The sequence below is a fragment of the Poecilia reticulata genome, chromosome 4 (genome assembly GCF_904066995.2).
Source record: "Poecilia reticulata chromosome 4, P_reticulata-male-v2, whole genome shotgun sequence".
In the NCBI taxonomy this organism is placed as follows: domain Eukaryota; kingdom Metazoa; phylum Chordata; class Actinopteri; order Cyprinodontiformes; family Poeciliidae; genus Poecilia; species Poecilia reticulata.
This window is the reverse complement of record NC_088833.1, coordinates 295,154-309,896: the sequence shown is the minus strand read 5'-3', so window position 1 is coordinate 309,896 and position 14,743 is coordinate 295,154. Positions and strand designations below refer to the sequence as shown.

At 47.6% G+C, this 14,743-nt stretch overlaps 1 protein-coding gene across 1 annotated transcript; it reads right to left on the bottom strand.

Annotated features, from left to right (window-relative positions):
* Positions 1-5,460: 5,460 nt before the first annotated feature.
* LOC103463278 (ELAV-like protein 1) lies at positions 5,461-14,446 on the bottom strand. Its single transcript, XM_008406534.3, has 8 exons — positions 14,273-14,446; positions 13,728-13,791; positions 13,205-13,276; positions 12,943-13,114; positions 9,711-9,814; positions 9,137-9,290; positions 6,303-6,528; positions 5,461-6,217 (listed from the first exon to the last, which is right to left on the bottom strand). Exons 2-8 carry the CDS (start codon positions 13,761-13,763, stop codon positions 5,899-5,901), a joined length of 1,083 nt encoding a protein of 360 aa, XP_008404756.1. The 5' UTR covers positions 13,764-13,791; positions 14,273-14,446; the 3' UTR covers positions 5,461-5,898.
* Between the last annotated feature and the right edge of the window lie 297 nt (positions 14,447-14,743).

Below are 14,743 nucleotides of genomic sequence, written 5' to 3'. Positions count from 1 at the left end.
CTGGTGTCAGGAACTATAGCGTCTGACACCTGGTGTCAGGAACTATAGCCTCTGACATGGTGTCAGGAACTATAGCGTCTGACACCTGGTGTCAGGAACTGTAGCGTCTGACACCTGGTGTCAGGAACTATAGCCTCTGACACATGGTGTGAGGAGGGACAGCGGCTGACACCTGGTGTCAGGAACTATAGCGTCTGACACCTGGTGTCAGGAACTATAGCCTCTGACACCTGGTGTCAGGAACTATAGTCTCTGACACCTGGTGTCAGGAACTATAGCCTCTGACACCTGGTGTCAGGAGGTGTCAGGAACTATAGCCTCTGACACCTAGTGTCAGGAGTGACAGCGGCTGACACCTGGTGTCAGGAACTATAGCCTCTGACATTTGGTGTAAGGAACTATAGCCTCTGACATCTGGTGTCAGGTGTGACAGCAGCTGACACCTGGTGTCAGGAGGGACAGCGGCTGACACCTGGTGTCAGGAGGGACAGCGGCTGACACCTGGTGTCAGGAGGGACAGCGGCTGACACCTGGTGTCAGGAGGGACAGCGGCTGACACCTGGTGTCAGGAACTATAGCGTCTGACACCTGGTGTCAGGAACTATAGCCTCTGACATTTGGTGTCAGGAACTAGAGCCTCTGACATCTGGTGTCAGGAACTAGAGCCTCTGACATCTGGTGTCAGGAACTAGAGCCTCTGACATCTGGTGTCAGGAACTAGAGCCTCTGACATCTGGTGTCAGGAACTATAGCCTCTGACATCTGGTGTCAGGTGTGACAGCAGCTGACACCTGGTGTCAGGAGGGACAGCGGCTGACACCTGGTGTCAGGAACTATAGCGTCTGACATTTGGTGTCAGGAACTAGAGCCTCTGACATCTGGTGTCAGGAACTAGAGCCTCTGACATCTGGTGTCAGGTGTGACAGAAGCTGACACCTGGTGTCAGGAGGGACAGCGGCTGACACCTGGTGTCAGGAACTATAGCGTCTGACACCTGGTGTCAGGAACTACAGCCTCTGACATCTGGTGTCAGGTGTGACAGAAGCTGACACCTGGTGTCAGGAGGGACAGCGGCTGACACCTGTTGTCAGGAACTAAAGCGTCTGACACCTGGTGTCAGGAACTAAAGCGTCTGACACCTGGTGTCAGGAACTATAGCCTCTGACACCTGGTGTCAGGAGGGACAGCCACTGACACCTGGTGTCAGGAGGGACAGCGGCTGACACCTGGTGTCAGGAGGGACAGCGGCTGACACCTGGTGTCAGGAGGGACAGCGGCTGACACCTGGTGTCAGGAACTATAGCCTCTGACATCTGGTGTCAGGAACTATAGCCTCTGACATCTGGTGTCAGGAGGGACAGCAGCTGACACCTGGTGTCAGGAGGGACAGCGGCTGACACCTGGTGTCAGGAACTATAGCCTCTGACACCTGGTGTCAGGAACTATAGCCTCTGACACCTGGTGTCAGGAACTATAGCCTCTGACACCTGGTGTCAGGAACTAGAGCCACTGACACATGGTGTCAGGAACTACAGCCTCTGACACCTAGTGTCAGGAGTGACAGCGGCTGACACCTGGTGTCAGGAACTATAGCGTCTGACACCTGGTGTCAGGAATTATAGCCTCTGACACCTGGTGTCAGGAACTATAGCCTCTGACACCTGGTGTAAGGAGGGACAGCGGCTGACACCTGGTGTCAGGAACTATAGCCACTGACACCTGGTGTCAGGAACTAGAGCCTCTGACACCTGGTGTCAGGAGTGACAGCGGCTGACACCTGGTGTCAGGAACTATAGCGTCTGACACCTGGTGTCAGGAACTATAGCGTCTGACACCTGGTGTCAGGAATTATAGCCTCTGACACCTGGTGTCAGGAACTATAGCCTCTGACACCTGGTGTAAGGAGGGACAGCGGCTGACACCTGGTGTCAGGTACTATAGCCACTGACACATGGTGTCAGGAACTAGAGCCTCTGACACCTAGTGTCAGGAGTGACAGCGGCTGACACCTGGTGTCAGGAGGGACAGCGGCTGACACCTGGTGTCAGGAACTATAGCGTCTGACACCTGGTGTCAGGAACTGTAGCGTCTGACACCTGGTGTCAGGAACTATAGCCTCTGACACATGGTGTCAGGAGGGACAGCGGCTGACACCTGGTGTCAGGAACTATAGCGTCTGACACCTGGTGTCAGGAACTATAGCCTCTGACACCTGGTGTCAGGAACTATAGCCTCTGACACCTGGTGTCAGGAACTATAGCCTCTGACACCTAGTGTCAGGAGTGACAGCGGCTGACACCTGTTGTCAGGAACTAAAGCGTCTTACACCTGGTGTCAGGAACTACAGCCTCTGACAACTGGTGTCAGGTGTGACAGAAGCTGACACCTGGTGTCAGGAGGGACAGCGGCTGACACCTGGTGTCAGGAACTATAGCCTCTGACACCTGGTGTCAGGAACTATAGCCTCTGACACCTGGTGTCAGGAGGGACAGCGGCTGACACCTGTTGTCAGGAACTAAAGCGTCTGACACCTGTTGTCAGGAACTAAAGCGTCTGACACCTGGTGTCAGGAACTAAAGCGTCTGACACCTGGTGTCAGGAACTATAGCCTCTGACACCTGGTGTCAGGAGTGACAGCGGCTGACACCTGGTGTCAGGAACTATAGCCTCTGACATTTGGTGTAAGGAACTATAGCCTCTGACATCTGGTGTCAGGTGTGACAGCAGCTGACACCTGGTGTCAGGAGGGACAGCGGCTGACACCTGGTGTCAGGAACTATCATGGTGTGACCATGTTGTTGATGATGAACGTTTAATAAAAATGATGACTTACGGAAATCAAAGGGAACCAAGGGAGTCAGTGAATAACAAAAACCATAAATCCAAAGAAAAAGCCAGCAGGGCTCTAAGAAAATGGATCTATGAGCAAAAAGAAATAACCGTAATTACAATCACTACGAAGAACTGAACTAAGGTAAAGCAAAGACGGCAAGCGGAGATTTAATCTCTGCAGACATGTTTTGCACGAGAGGAGAAAATCTGAGTGAAAATTTGAGAAATCACAGGAAATTTTCACAGAAGTTTTGAGTGCTAGCATTACAGGTTTCCAGAACAAAGACAGGAAATCTTGCTTTCAAACTGACAATGTGTGCTCTCGACTTGTGGCAGTAAAATTACCCCGTAGATCTTTGAAGGATGTGAACATATGACAACCAGAAGACAGAAGCTGGGGATTCAGAGAGGACCAGCCTCCAGCTGACATGATTCATCTCCTTGTGAAATATTCCCAGAATGGACTGACAGGATGAAGGAATACATTGAAATTCATCAGCTGGGGAGAAGGAGGAAAGTCAGACCCACTAATTTATGTTTATCCATCCATCCATCCATCCATCCATCCATCCATCCATCCATCCATCCATCCATCCATCCATCCATCCATCCATCCATCCATCCATCCATCCATCCATCCATCCATCCATTTTCTTCCGCTTATCCGGGGTCGGGTCGCGGGGGCAGCAGCTTCAGAAGGGAGGCCCAGACTTCCCTCCCCCCAGCCACTTCTTCCAGCTCCTCCGGGGGAATCCCAAGGCGTTCCCAGGCCCAGAGAGCCCAGCCACCCTGCAGAGGAGGAAACCCATTTCGGCCGCTTGTACCCGTGATCTCGTTCTTTCGGTCATGACCCAAAGCTCATGACCATAGATGAGGGTGGGAACGTAGATCGACCGGTAAATCGAGAGCTTCGCTTTTTGGCTCAGCTCTCTCTTCACCACGACGGACCGGTACAGCGCCCGCTTCACGGCAGACGCTGCCCCAATCCGCCTGTCGATCTCCCTTCTTCCCTCATTATGAACAAGATCCCCAGATACTTAAACTCCTCCACTTGAGGCAGGACGACCCCCCTGACCCGGAGAAGGCACTCTACCCTTTTCCGGCTCAAGACCATGACCTCGGATTTGGAGGCACTGAGCCTAAAATTTATGTTTATATTATTATATTTATCCCATTAACTAAACAGCAGCAAAGAGACAGACATGGAAATGAGTAAAAACTACAGGGCCTCATAAAGTGTGCATACACACAGAACATGTGTGGCGTCATATTTTACGCAAAGGCAACATGTATAAAATGAACGTGGTGTGAAAGTTTGCATAAAGCTACAGACTTTTTACCTGCAGTGAAAATGTGCGACAGCCACTTTTAATACGGACAATAACAAACTAGACGGCATCAAAACTCACCTAAATACACTGAAACCTGAAATCTGACTTCATTCGGTCCAAGAAGCATCGAACCCGACGGTTATCATGAATCTTTTATTGTTTAAACAATGAAGCTGAACCACATTTATCCTCAGACAATAACCTGAAAATAAAGAAAATAAACTAAAGGAAGGTGAAACTTCACTCCGATGGAAATAATAACTCCCTCAGTTTGTCTCATGAAGATGAAACTCATCGTCTGAAAGCTTCTGTGGCTCATTTCATTCTGACTGGAGAGAAAACAGCTGGTCAGCAGATGGACCCACCAGGTTCGGTTCTGATCCAGGTGAGCCGCTACCTGAGGAGCTGATGGAGGATTGATCACAGATCAGATGGATCTGATGGTTGATCAGCTTTAGATCCATCCAGACTGATCATCCTGGATCTGAGCAGAACTTGGAGCAGGAGCCGTGTGCTAACGGTGCTGCAGCAACAGCTTTGTGAAAGTGCCTTTATGGACAGAAAGGTGCGCGAGTTGTACATCTACATATCATGTGCATGATTCCTCTATTGAGAATAAATGTCCATGTTCCCACTCAAGACTCTTTAAATCCCGGCTGAACGCTCTGCTGCCCCGTTTCCCCGTGTTTTTATTATAAGCCTGGCAGGTTTTACCCTAACAGTGCAGTTAGCTCCTCTACTGGTGTATCAATCGTTGCATTATAACAAGATACCAAGTTAGCCTTTGAACACTTTCCAATGCTATTCAGAAAAGATCTGAATTTGATCTTTTCATATTTATAGGCAACCAGTGGAGGGCGCCAAAAACCACACATCACGAGAGAATTACGAAACATTTTAGAAAGAATGCCACCTGTATTTCATATATATATATATATATATATATATATATATGTATGCATACATATATATATATATATATGTATATATATATATATATATATGTATGCATACATATATATATATATATATAAGCCGGATTGCAAGCATCTCTTCTGCGGTGAGCATTTTACTGGCAGGGCAGAATTATTCCTGAAAGAGTTTATCATTTTTAATAGTTGATGTAGAGGAAATGCACTTCCTTACATCATGGTTATGTTACCATGGTAACTGTTGCCAGACACCCAACTAGTCTTCATCACCATCATCACTGACATGGGTCTGTGGTTTCTAAAGCCCAAATGGCACATATGGGTCCCTCTGATTTCACTCAATAAAGTCAATTTATTTATGTTCATGTTTTCATAAACAGATTTATTATGGAAGAGTCAACATCACACTGAGGCTCAAACAGCTTAAACTGGTTCTGCTCGTTTCAAAGTCCAACATGAAGTCAGAACCTCCTCGGATTATTAAACCGACCAGAACCAAACAACATTTAATGATTCATTCAACGACTGCAGAGTGGAAATTTTTCACCTAAAACAGATCGACACTTTCTAAAAAAAAAACTAACAGAACCGAGGCGGAAACTCCAACCATCTCTGGAGGAAACTACAGTCCAGTCCGGCAGGAGACGGACCAATCAGGTTGTAGGAGACGGACCAATCAGGCGTCCAGAGAATCGTCTCACGAGTTTCAGCTCAGAAACAAAAAGCTGTGCATGCTAATAAAAAAACCCAACAGAAACTACATCATATGACCTTTAGCCCCGCCCACCCACTTCCGCCGCCGGCTACTTGTGTCCCTTGTTGGTCTTGAAAGACACCTGCAGGACTTTGTCCCCCAGCTGGTAGCCGTTGAGGCTGTGGATGGCCATGGCTGCTTCTTCATAGTTCGCCATGGTAACGAACCCGAAGCCTTTGCACTTGTTGGTGTTGAAGTCTCGGATGACCTTGACGTTGACGACGGCGCCGAACGGCCCGAACATCTGCCACAGCATGCCCTCGTCAGCATCCTGGCCCAGGTTGTAGATGAACAGGCACCAGCCAGAGGAGGGGCTTCCCGAGGCTCCGCCCCCAGCGCCCATGTGGTCGGCCGACATTGGAGAAAACCTGGAGGCAAACAGGAAGTGGAGGAAATTTAAAACCTGTCAGCCAATCAGAACACTGCGTCAGTTACCGTAATCCGATTACTCACCTGAACCTCTGTGCCTGATGATGGACTGGGCCTCCGAAGCGTCGCGATTGGCCGTGGTAGGTCTGTGACATCACCATGGGGTTCCGGCCTTGGTTGGGGTTTGCAGCAAACTTGACTGTGATTGGCTCAGAGCCGCCGGGCGGGACGTGTCCGTTCAGGTGCTTCACTGCGTCCTCGGCCTCACTGCGCTTATCATAGCGGATGAAGGCCACGCCCCGAGACAGACCTGGCAACCAATCAGAGGACAGCGACTGTTTAGTGAAGGGGGAAGGAGGTTCAACGACTCTGAAGTTGTCACAAAGCAAGGCATTATGGGTGTTGGAGTGAAATGAAAGTAGATATAAAAGAGTGGATGAAAATGTGATAAAAACGACGTACAACAGAGAAAGTTTTCAGGTTATGATCCATGGAGACTAGGGCTGTTAGTAATCGAGTAATCTATTTATTATTCTTAAGATTAATCGAGTAATCGGATAAAATTTTTTATAAAAAAATATTGGTAAATCTGGCATAATACCGGTGTTAATATCAGCCATCAGTCCAATTTTTAATATTTTTTGTATTTTAGAAAATTTACCTGCAACAATAACTAACTTGAAAATTAACTTGGTTAGTAAAATTAACCAGATTAATAATAAATAACTTTCTAACTTTCTAAGTTAACCTGAAGTTAAAGAAAGATCTGAAATTATATTCAATTCAATAATAAAGAGCCAGACTCACAAATACACTTATGAAAAATGTCTATGATCCAGCTTTTAGTTTCTGTGTTCATCTTCAGTGAGTTTAACAGATGAACTCTCACCTCGCCTCACGGGCGACTTTTCCCGTTTGAGAATACGGGAAACGTCGCCTGGAGTTGAGGTGGGAGACGACCAGCAGACCAGGGTTCGAACTTAAGAACGAGGGGAGCAATACGGGATATTTACCTTCGTTCGTCACACTAAGAAACTCATCTACCAGCCGCCATGATGATTTCAGACTCCCGTTTGTCGAGACGGGATGATATGAAATTTATTGTGCGGTTCGTCCGTAAAGCTACACTTACATTGTAACTAAAGGCGCGTCGATCGATCGGCCACCGATCACAATCGGCCGATTTCCATGAAAAAGTGTATGATAGGTGATGACGGTCTCTTGTTGCCGATCACCTGCATCTCATTCGCAGCCTGTGCAGCTGATCTCCTCTTCCCTTCACACTGCGCAGGCGTGCAGCAGTAGATCCTAAGATATGTGGAACTATAATTCTGAGAGTGAACGGGGAAGTTTGTGTGTTGCAGTGGAAAATTAGCTCCGGGGTGAAGCAGGTCAAAATGCAACAACTCGACGAATCTAATGTGACATTTAAAAAACACTTGATGGAGTTTGGCTACATCAAGGCTCAACGCAGGAATAATAGGACATCCTGAGCAGCAGGTAGAGCAGCACAGCTACAAACACTCAGCCGGATTAGCATGACGGTCAGAAAGCTAAACAAATAACCCGCTAAATGATTAAAGTCTTGGAGCTGCGATGTAAGACGCTGGTTCTGTTCTCGCTGTTGAACCGCTGCTACGCTACAGGTAGTAATATTTGACAGACGGAGCGCCGCTTCTGCTCCACCTGGTAGTGACTCTCACACCGAACCTCTGCTTAAAGCTGCAGCATCTAACCTAAAATAGAAGAGATTTTAGATATGTATTAAAACTTTCGCTATGTAATAACATGGGTCAGATAATCTCTAAAAAAATAATCGATCTCCTCCTTGTTCTGCAGAATAACTCCACTCAGTCAGAAACAACCAATCAGAACCAGCAGTAATCAGCTAGCCGCCATGCTAACGGGACGGATTGTTTATTTTGATGCAGCCTGCATTTGACTTGGAATGAAAGTTTCCTTTTTACTTGACATTATTTGATATAGGCAGATTTATTTGACCCGTGTATAATTTATGGTACTGAGCCTTAATGTTAAATATTATTTTACTGATTGGAGGTTTTTCAGTTGTTCTTTTGACCGAGTAGCTGCTGTTTTGTGCCTGCAAGAATTTAGCATGTTTTATGCCTAAATTAGGTGACTTTATTGCCAGATCATTTTCTTATTTTGTCAGATCACAAAGTAGCATTTATACCTAAAGCGAAAAATTAACAGTTAATCCAGGTGATCGGCAAAGATCGGCTTCATGGGTGATCGGTATCGGCAGCAGAAACCTGATCGGAGCGTTCCCCATTGTACCCATCAGCCGCCCGCCGTGTTCAGTCTATCCGCTCACCTGTATAAAAACTCTGCAGCTTCTTCCCGCCGTTCAACCAGAACCAGCAGCTCCGGAGGATATTAATCAAGGTTAATATGAAATGATAACCGGCTAATCTGAACCGTTTCCATGACATTAACAAAGTTCAACAAGACAAAATGAAACATTTGGGTTTAGTTGAGTCCATCAGAACTTCCCAGTTCTGCTGAGCGATGCTCTGGGCCTGAACTTCCTCGATGGAGAGGAACCAAGACGCTTCCTGCAACCAGACCTTGACTGGTCTCAGTGAGTCTAGACCAGGGTGCTCAAGTCCAGTCCTCCAGAGCCGTCCAGCAACTTTCAGATGCATCCCTGCTAAAACACACCTGAATCAAATGAATGCGCCGTTAGCAGGTCTGTTCAGGGCTGATCCTGATCTCTTGGAGAGGATCCATCTAAAAGTTGCAGGACGGCTCTGGAGGACTGGACTTGAGCACCCTGGTCTAGACGGAGCAGCGGCTGATAGGGTTGGTTTCTCTGTGCAAACGTAGGACCTGAATTTGAAAGCTCTGGCTCCGTTTCTCTCTAGCACCAATGGAAGCGGCGGGTCACATGACCTCACCTGACGCCTGGTCCACCAGGACCCTGGAGTTGATGATGCGTCCGAAGGAGGAGAACATGTCTTCCAGGTCCTGCTGGCTCAGCGTTCTGGGCAGACCGCTGATGTATAGGTTGGCGTCTTTGATGGTGTCCGAACTCGGGCGAGCAAACGACACCTGCAGGAAGGAGAGAGGAAGACTTCAGCTCCTCTTCCTCACAGGACAGAAATATTCAAATAAAATTACAGAAAACTTTCAAAGTAAGAGTTACATTCAGTGTCCAAATAAAAAACAGGGTATCTTAAATTTAAAACAGTAAAATAAAGTTTACATTTAACCATAATCCTTTAAAAAATAAAATAAAAGACATGAAATCATGTTGAGTTTTTCAAAATAAAAGCATCCGTTTTTAAAGTTAAGTCTTGGTACATCATCTCACTGAACTGAAGGAAGCGACAGATTCAGTGCTGACGTGTGTCAGAACAAAATACCTTCAATCTTCAGACGCTGCCGCTGAGAGCGCCCCCTACTGTCCAGGAAACATAACACATCTATCAGTGGAAAGAGGAAAATCAAAGAGCACCTGTGGCGCGTTACCTTGATAGTTTTAGACTGTAGCCTCAGGCCATTGAGGGTACTGATAGCCCTCTCTGCATCACTATGGTTAACAAAGTTAACAAAGCCGTAACCTAAACTGTGGCCTAGAGAAACACAAAGGAAAACAACAAAATAACAGCAAAACTCTCGGTTACAGCATCACATTGAGAAAGAAACACAGAGTTCAAAACGCAGCACAGAGTCTGATCAGATCCACAAAACAAACCCAAACGGTTCTGAACAAACTGAGAAAACGGGCTTCACAACAAGATGGCGGTTCAATAGGGAGGTCCGAACGGCTCCGTAAGGTCAACTGGAACCAGTGAGCTCCTGGTTAGTTCACGGTTAACTCATTTAGCTCCTGGCTAGCTGCTAGCTAGCTACTCGTTAGCTGCTTATTAGCTACTGGTTACCAGCTTTAACTAGCATTGGTTCTGACCCACCAGGGGGGTTCTGATTGGATGCTTCCGGTCGGAAGGAGCTGCTTAGAATCTTTTTTATCTGATCTGAACGTCCTCGCATCAGGAGGGTTTCAGTTACTATGCCAACAGGAGAACCCATGGTAGCTATGGTTACAGGAACAGGTGAGCCTGTGGTTACCATGGTGACAGAAGAGGAACCATATTCTGTATTCAAAAATCAAATAAAAACAAAACATGCAGGAGAGCAAAGAGTTAACATGGACCTCCCAGAACTTTGAGGAAACTCGGGCTGCGTTCACACAGCAGCCTGAAGTGACCCGCATGCGCAGTAGAGGGCGCAATAACAGCAGCGTTCTCAGTGTCCTGCCAACCAGCATGAGAAGAAGAAGAAGAGCTCAGAGTTCGTGGAAGTAAACATGGAGGCTAACGGTGGAGCTTAGCTTACACATCTGAAGTTGTTGAAAATTAACAACTTAATCCTCATTACAGTCCGTCATAGTTGTTTTTATTCCTGCTTGTTCGTATCAGGATGCAGAATAGTGACATTTGTCAAATATCAGTGACGTTCAGGTTGGATGAATGCATTCAAAAAGAATCCGACCTGTGCTGTTCAGACCGTCATAAAAAGATCAAAAACAGGTCGCATTACATAAAAAAATCTGAACTGATCAGAGTTGAACATATCAGAAAATATCAGATCACAGACACATTCTGACCTGAGGCAGCGGCCGCAGCGCCGGGTGTTTTAGCCCAGATACACGGAGACTAATCAGCCGATCAGGACTGAGGTCAACCGACCCAATTGGGTAACTGGTTCTACAGAAACGTTTCTCCATTAGTGGGCAGCTGCAAGGACTTTTGCTGTTTTTGCTTCGGCTATTTCCGTGGCAACAAGTGTTTATTTTAAACTGGACACAATGAACAAAGTCTGAAAACCCGAGACGATGTCTGAACGACAGGAGAAGAACCGGGCCGGGTCCCCAGACTCTAAGGTGTGCCCGCCTCATGGAGAAGTGGCACCACCGACCCATCAGAACCCTGATGTGTGAATTCTTTTGCCTGCACCAACCAGAACCAGAACCGGGTTCAGCCAGCAGAGCTTTGACAGTCATCAGATGAGGTGAAGAACTTCCTGCTGGAGTTTGGACCTGAACTGGGTCAGGTTCTGACAGAACCGTTACTGCTCCGTTTTCTCAACTTGTTCAGAACAAAAACATTTCTCAAACATTTTTCTGAAAATTTTACAACTCCTGAAAAAAAAATAAAGACATTAAAACATTTTCAAAGATAAAAAAAATTAAAATTCTGAATGTAAACAGAAGTGGTTCCGCCTGATGGACTCCAGCAGAACCAGAAAACCGACAACCTGCCAGTGCCGCAGCAAAAACAACAAACGTTACAAATTCAACAGCAAAAAAAATCATCCAGGCAAAAAAAATCCACAAAATTGTTTAGAAAAAAAAGTAACAATCACAAAGTCAATAAAATAAAAAATAAAAATAAAAAACAGCTGAGAAAAAGAACCGGAGACACAGAACCACTGGTTCTACTGATCAAACTGGGTCAGAACCAAAACAGGATTAACCCTTTCTATAGAGAGGCTGATGGGTCCCAGTACTGGTCCACACACTGGGAGAACTGCTGGACCAGTACGTTTGACAAATCATCTGGTTTTGCTGAGATACTAATCATGTTATTTAGGGTTCAATCCTTACATTTCTAAGCTAATTTGACATTTTTGTGTAAATTTGTTTAGTTCCGCATTATTTTGACTAAAACCGTCTCAGTGCTGCCCCCTTCAGGTGAAACAGTGCCTCTGCAGTTCGATTCTATTGGTGTCAAACGTTCCAGCTTCAGCCACGCCCCCTGGTGGCGACTGTATGTGATCGATAGCCCTGCTTTATCAATGTGTGATTGATCAGCAACACGCCGTGATCCACTCTGCCTGCAGCGCTGAGGGCCTCCACATGGCAGCTGCATGGCTGCTAAGCATGTCGCTGTAAATCTCTCCAAACACAGAATAACATCTACAAATTTGTTATTTCTTGGTTTGGATAAAAAGTTAAATATAGCGACAAACGGCAGCAGGGAGCGGCTGAGGGCCTCCGCATCCTGACCTCAGCCCTGACACCTGGCCACGCCCCTCTGTTTTCTTGCTAAATCCTAAATGTGTGAGGGGCTTAGCTTTCACACAGAACCAGTCCGTTTAAACAGAACTCAGTTGATTTTAATCATCATCCCCAAGTTAAAATCATAAATTAAGGTTCATAACCCTAGCGGACGGCAGAGGTACTGCGGCCCCTAGCGGTCGGCAGAGGTACTGCGGCCCCTAGCGGTCGGCAGAGGTACTGCGGCCCCTAGCGGTCGGCAGAGGCACTGCGGCCCCTAGCGGTCGGCAGAGGCACTGCGGCCCCTAGCGGTCGGCAGAGGCACTGCGGCCCCTAGCGGTCGGCAGAGGCACTGCGGCCCCTAGCGGTCGGCAGAGGCACTGCGGCCCCTAGCGGTCGGCAGAGGCACTGCGGCCCCTAGCGGTCGGCAGAGACACTGCGGCCCCTAGCGGTCGGCAGAGGTACTGCGGCCCCTAGCGGTCGGCAGAGGCACTGCGGCCCCTAGCGGTCGGCAGAGGTACTGCGGCCCCTAGCGGTCGGCAGAGGTACTGCGGCCCCTAGCGGTCGGCAGAGGCACTGCGGCCCCTAGCGGTCGGCAGCGGTCGGCAGAGGCACTGCGGCCCCTAGCGGTCGGCAGAGGTACTGCGGCCCCTAGCGGTCGGCAGAGGTACTGCGGCCCCTAGCCAGCGGCGCCAGCGTTACCTGCCACCTTGTCACGGATCAGCTTTGCCGACTCGACCTCGCCCACGCTGCTGAACAGGCTGCGCAGCTCGTCCTGGCTCATGCTCTGCGGCAGGTAGTTGACGATCAGGTTGGTCCGCGAGTCGTCATCCTCCTCCATCATTGTCTCGGTGAAGCCGTTGTCGTACAGCTCCTGAGACACAGGTGGGAAAACGCATCAGGTGAACACATAACGGCCAATCAGAGAGCAGCCAGAGGGAGCCAATCAGAAAGCGGTGCTTACCTTCACAGCTGCTCCTTTGGAGGAAATCTGAGTGTCTCTGACTTCACCTTGAGTCGGTTGGACCTCACACACCTGAACACACACAAGTGGGTTAAAGGTCATAATGCTAAATTTGGTAAAGCCTGGTATCAGAACCAGGATCCAGCTAGAAGTTATGGGACTGAACTGGTTCTGGATATGAACTGGGTTTGTTTTGGTTCTGAGATTTAAATCAGCTGGAATAATGAGAGTCTAAGTGGCCTTTATTTGAAAGGACCGGCCAATCAGGAGGTACGATTATAAAATAGTCCAAATAATAATGAGATCAGCTTAATCGGCTTAGATGGAACCGGTCCAGATTGGTACGAGTCAGCTGATAAGAACCAGTACCGGCCCATTTCTCTGCAGGGTGCCAACAGAACCAGTTGATGGTGGATCAAACTCCAAATGTTCCCCAACATCCTGAAGCAGCAGGCTTTAGGGAACCTGCTGCATCCTGGTTGCCATGGAAACGCCTGGCAGGTGTCATCAGTGGTGGGCTCACCTTCAGGTACCTGATGTGTCCTCGTCTCACTGCCATGGAAACAGGTCAGCTGGTTTTACTGTGTCTGAAAAAGGAAGCTAATTGGTCAGTTTGAGAACACTTTGATCACATGACTCCACCAACATGGCGGCCTCTGGACCAGTGGAGGTTCCCGCCCCTGATGTTCTACCTGATCATCCCCAAACACTTAATCTGACCTCTGACCTTCAGCTGCAATAATTAGGTTCCTCACAACTGATCCGGATCCACCCGGAACCCTAACCCTTCCCCCGCTCGGGAACTAAGCTACTCATCTGATTCTAGCTAGGTTCGAAGCGAGCCGCCATTTGACGGATTATGACGTCATCCATCTCTAAACAGAACCAGTTTCGGATCTAAAGACCGTAAATCCCTGCCGTACAAGGTTAACAATTACCGAACCGTGCCAAAACGGACCGAAACGGTTCTGACGTTAGCAGGTGAGAGGACTCAAACTGAGCACGCGGAGCTAAGAGAGTGCTAACAAGCTAACGGCGAGAGCTAACAGCTTCACTGATAGAGCTCACCTGGACAGGAGGCACAGGTGAAGCAGAATAAGACCCAGCAGTAAACAGGTTCGGTTCAGATTCGACCGATGGTTCGCTTAGTTTAGACACGAAGTTTTAAATTTGCAGCTTGACACGCTCCTCTCAACACAAAGAAACTGAGTCTCGCGAGAATACAGCTTCCTCTGCGTGTTTATGGAAGATGGCAGAAGGTGTTGCCCTCTGCTGCACAGGCAGGGAAACTACAGTTTTAAAATATCAAAAAGTTCCCTAAAACTCATCTTTTCCTGGTGTTACTGTGGTCAGAAGCTGTTTATGAATTTGCTGTATAAAAGAACTTCACATTAAACATACAGCAGTTGTTAATGAGCTAAAGTGATATATTTTATTTTTTAAAACTAAACGTCGCATTTCAAACATTCAATTTAGTTGTAATTGATTTAAATCAAAGCTTATTAATCTCAGTGAGAAATTAAGTCTCGATGCAATCTG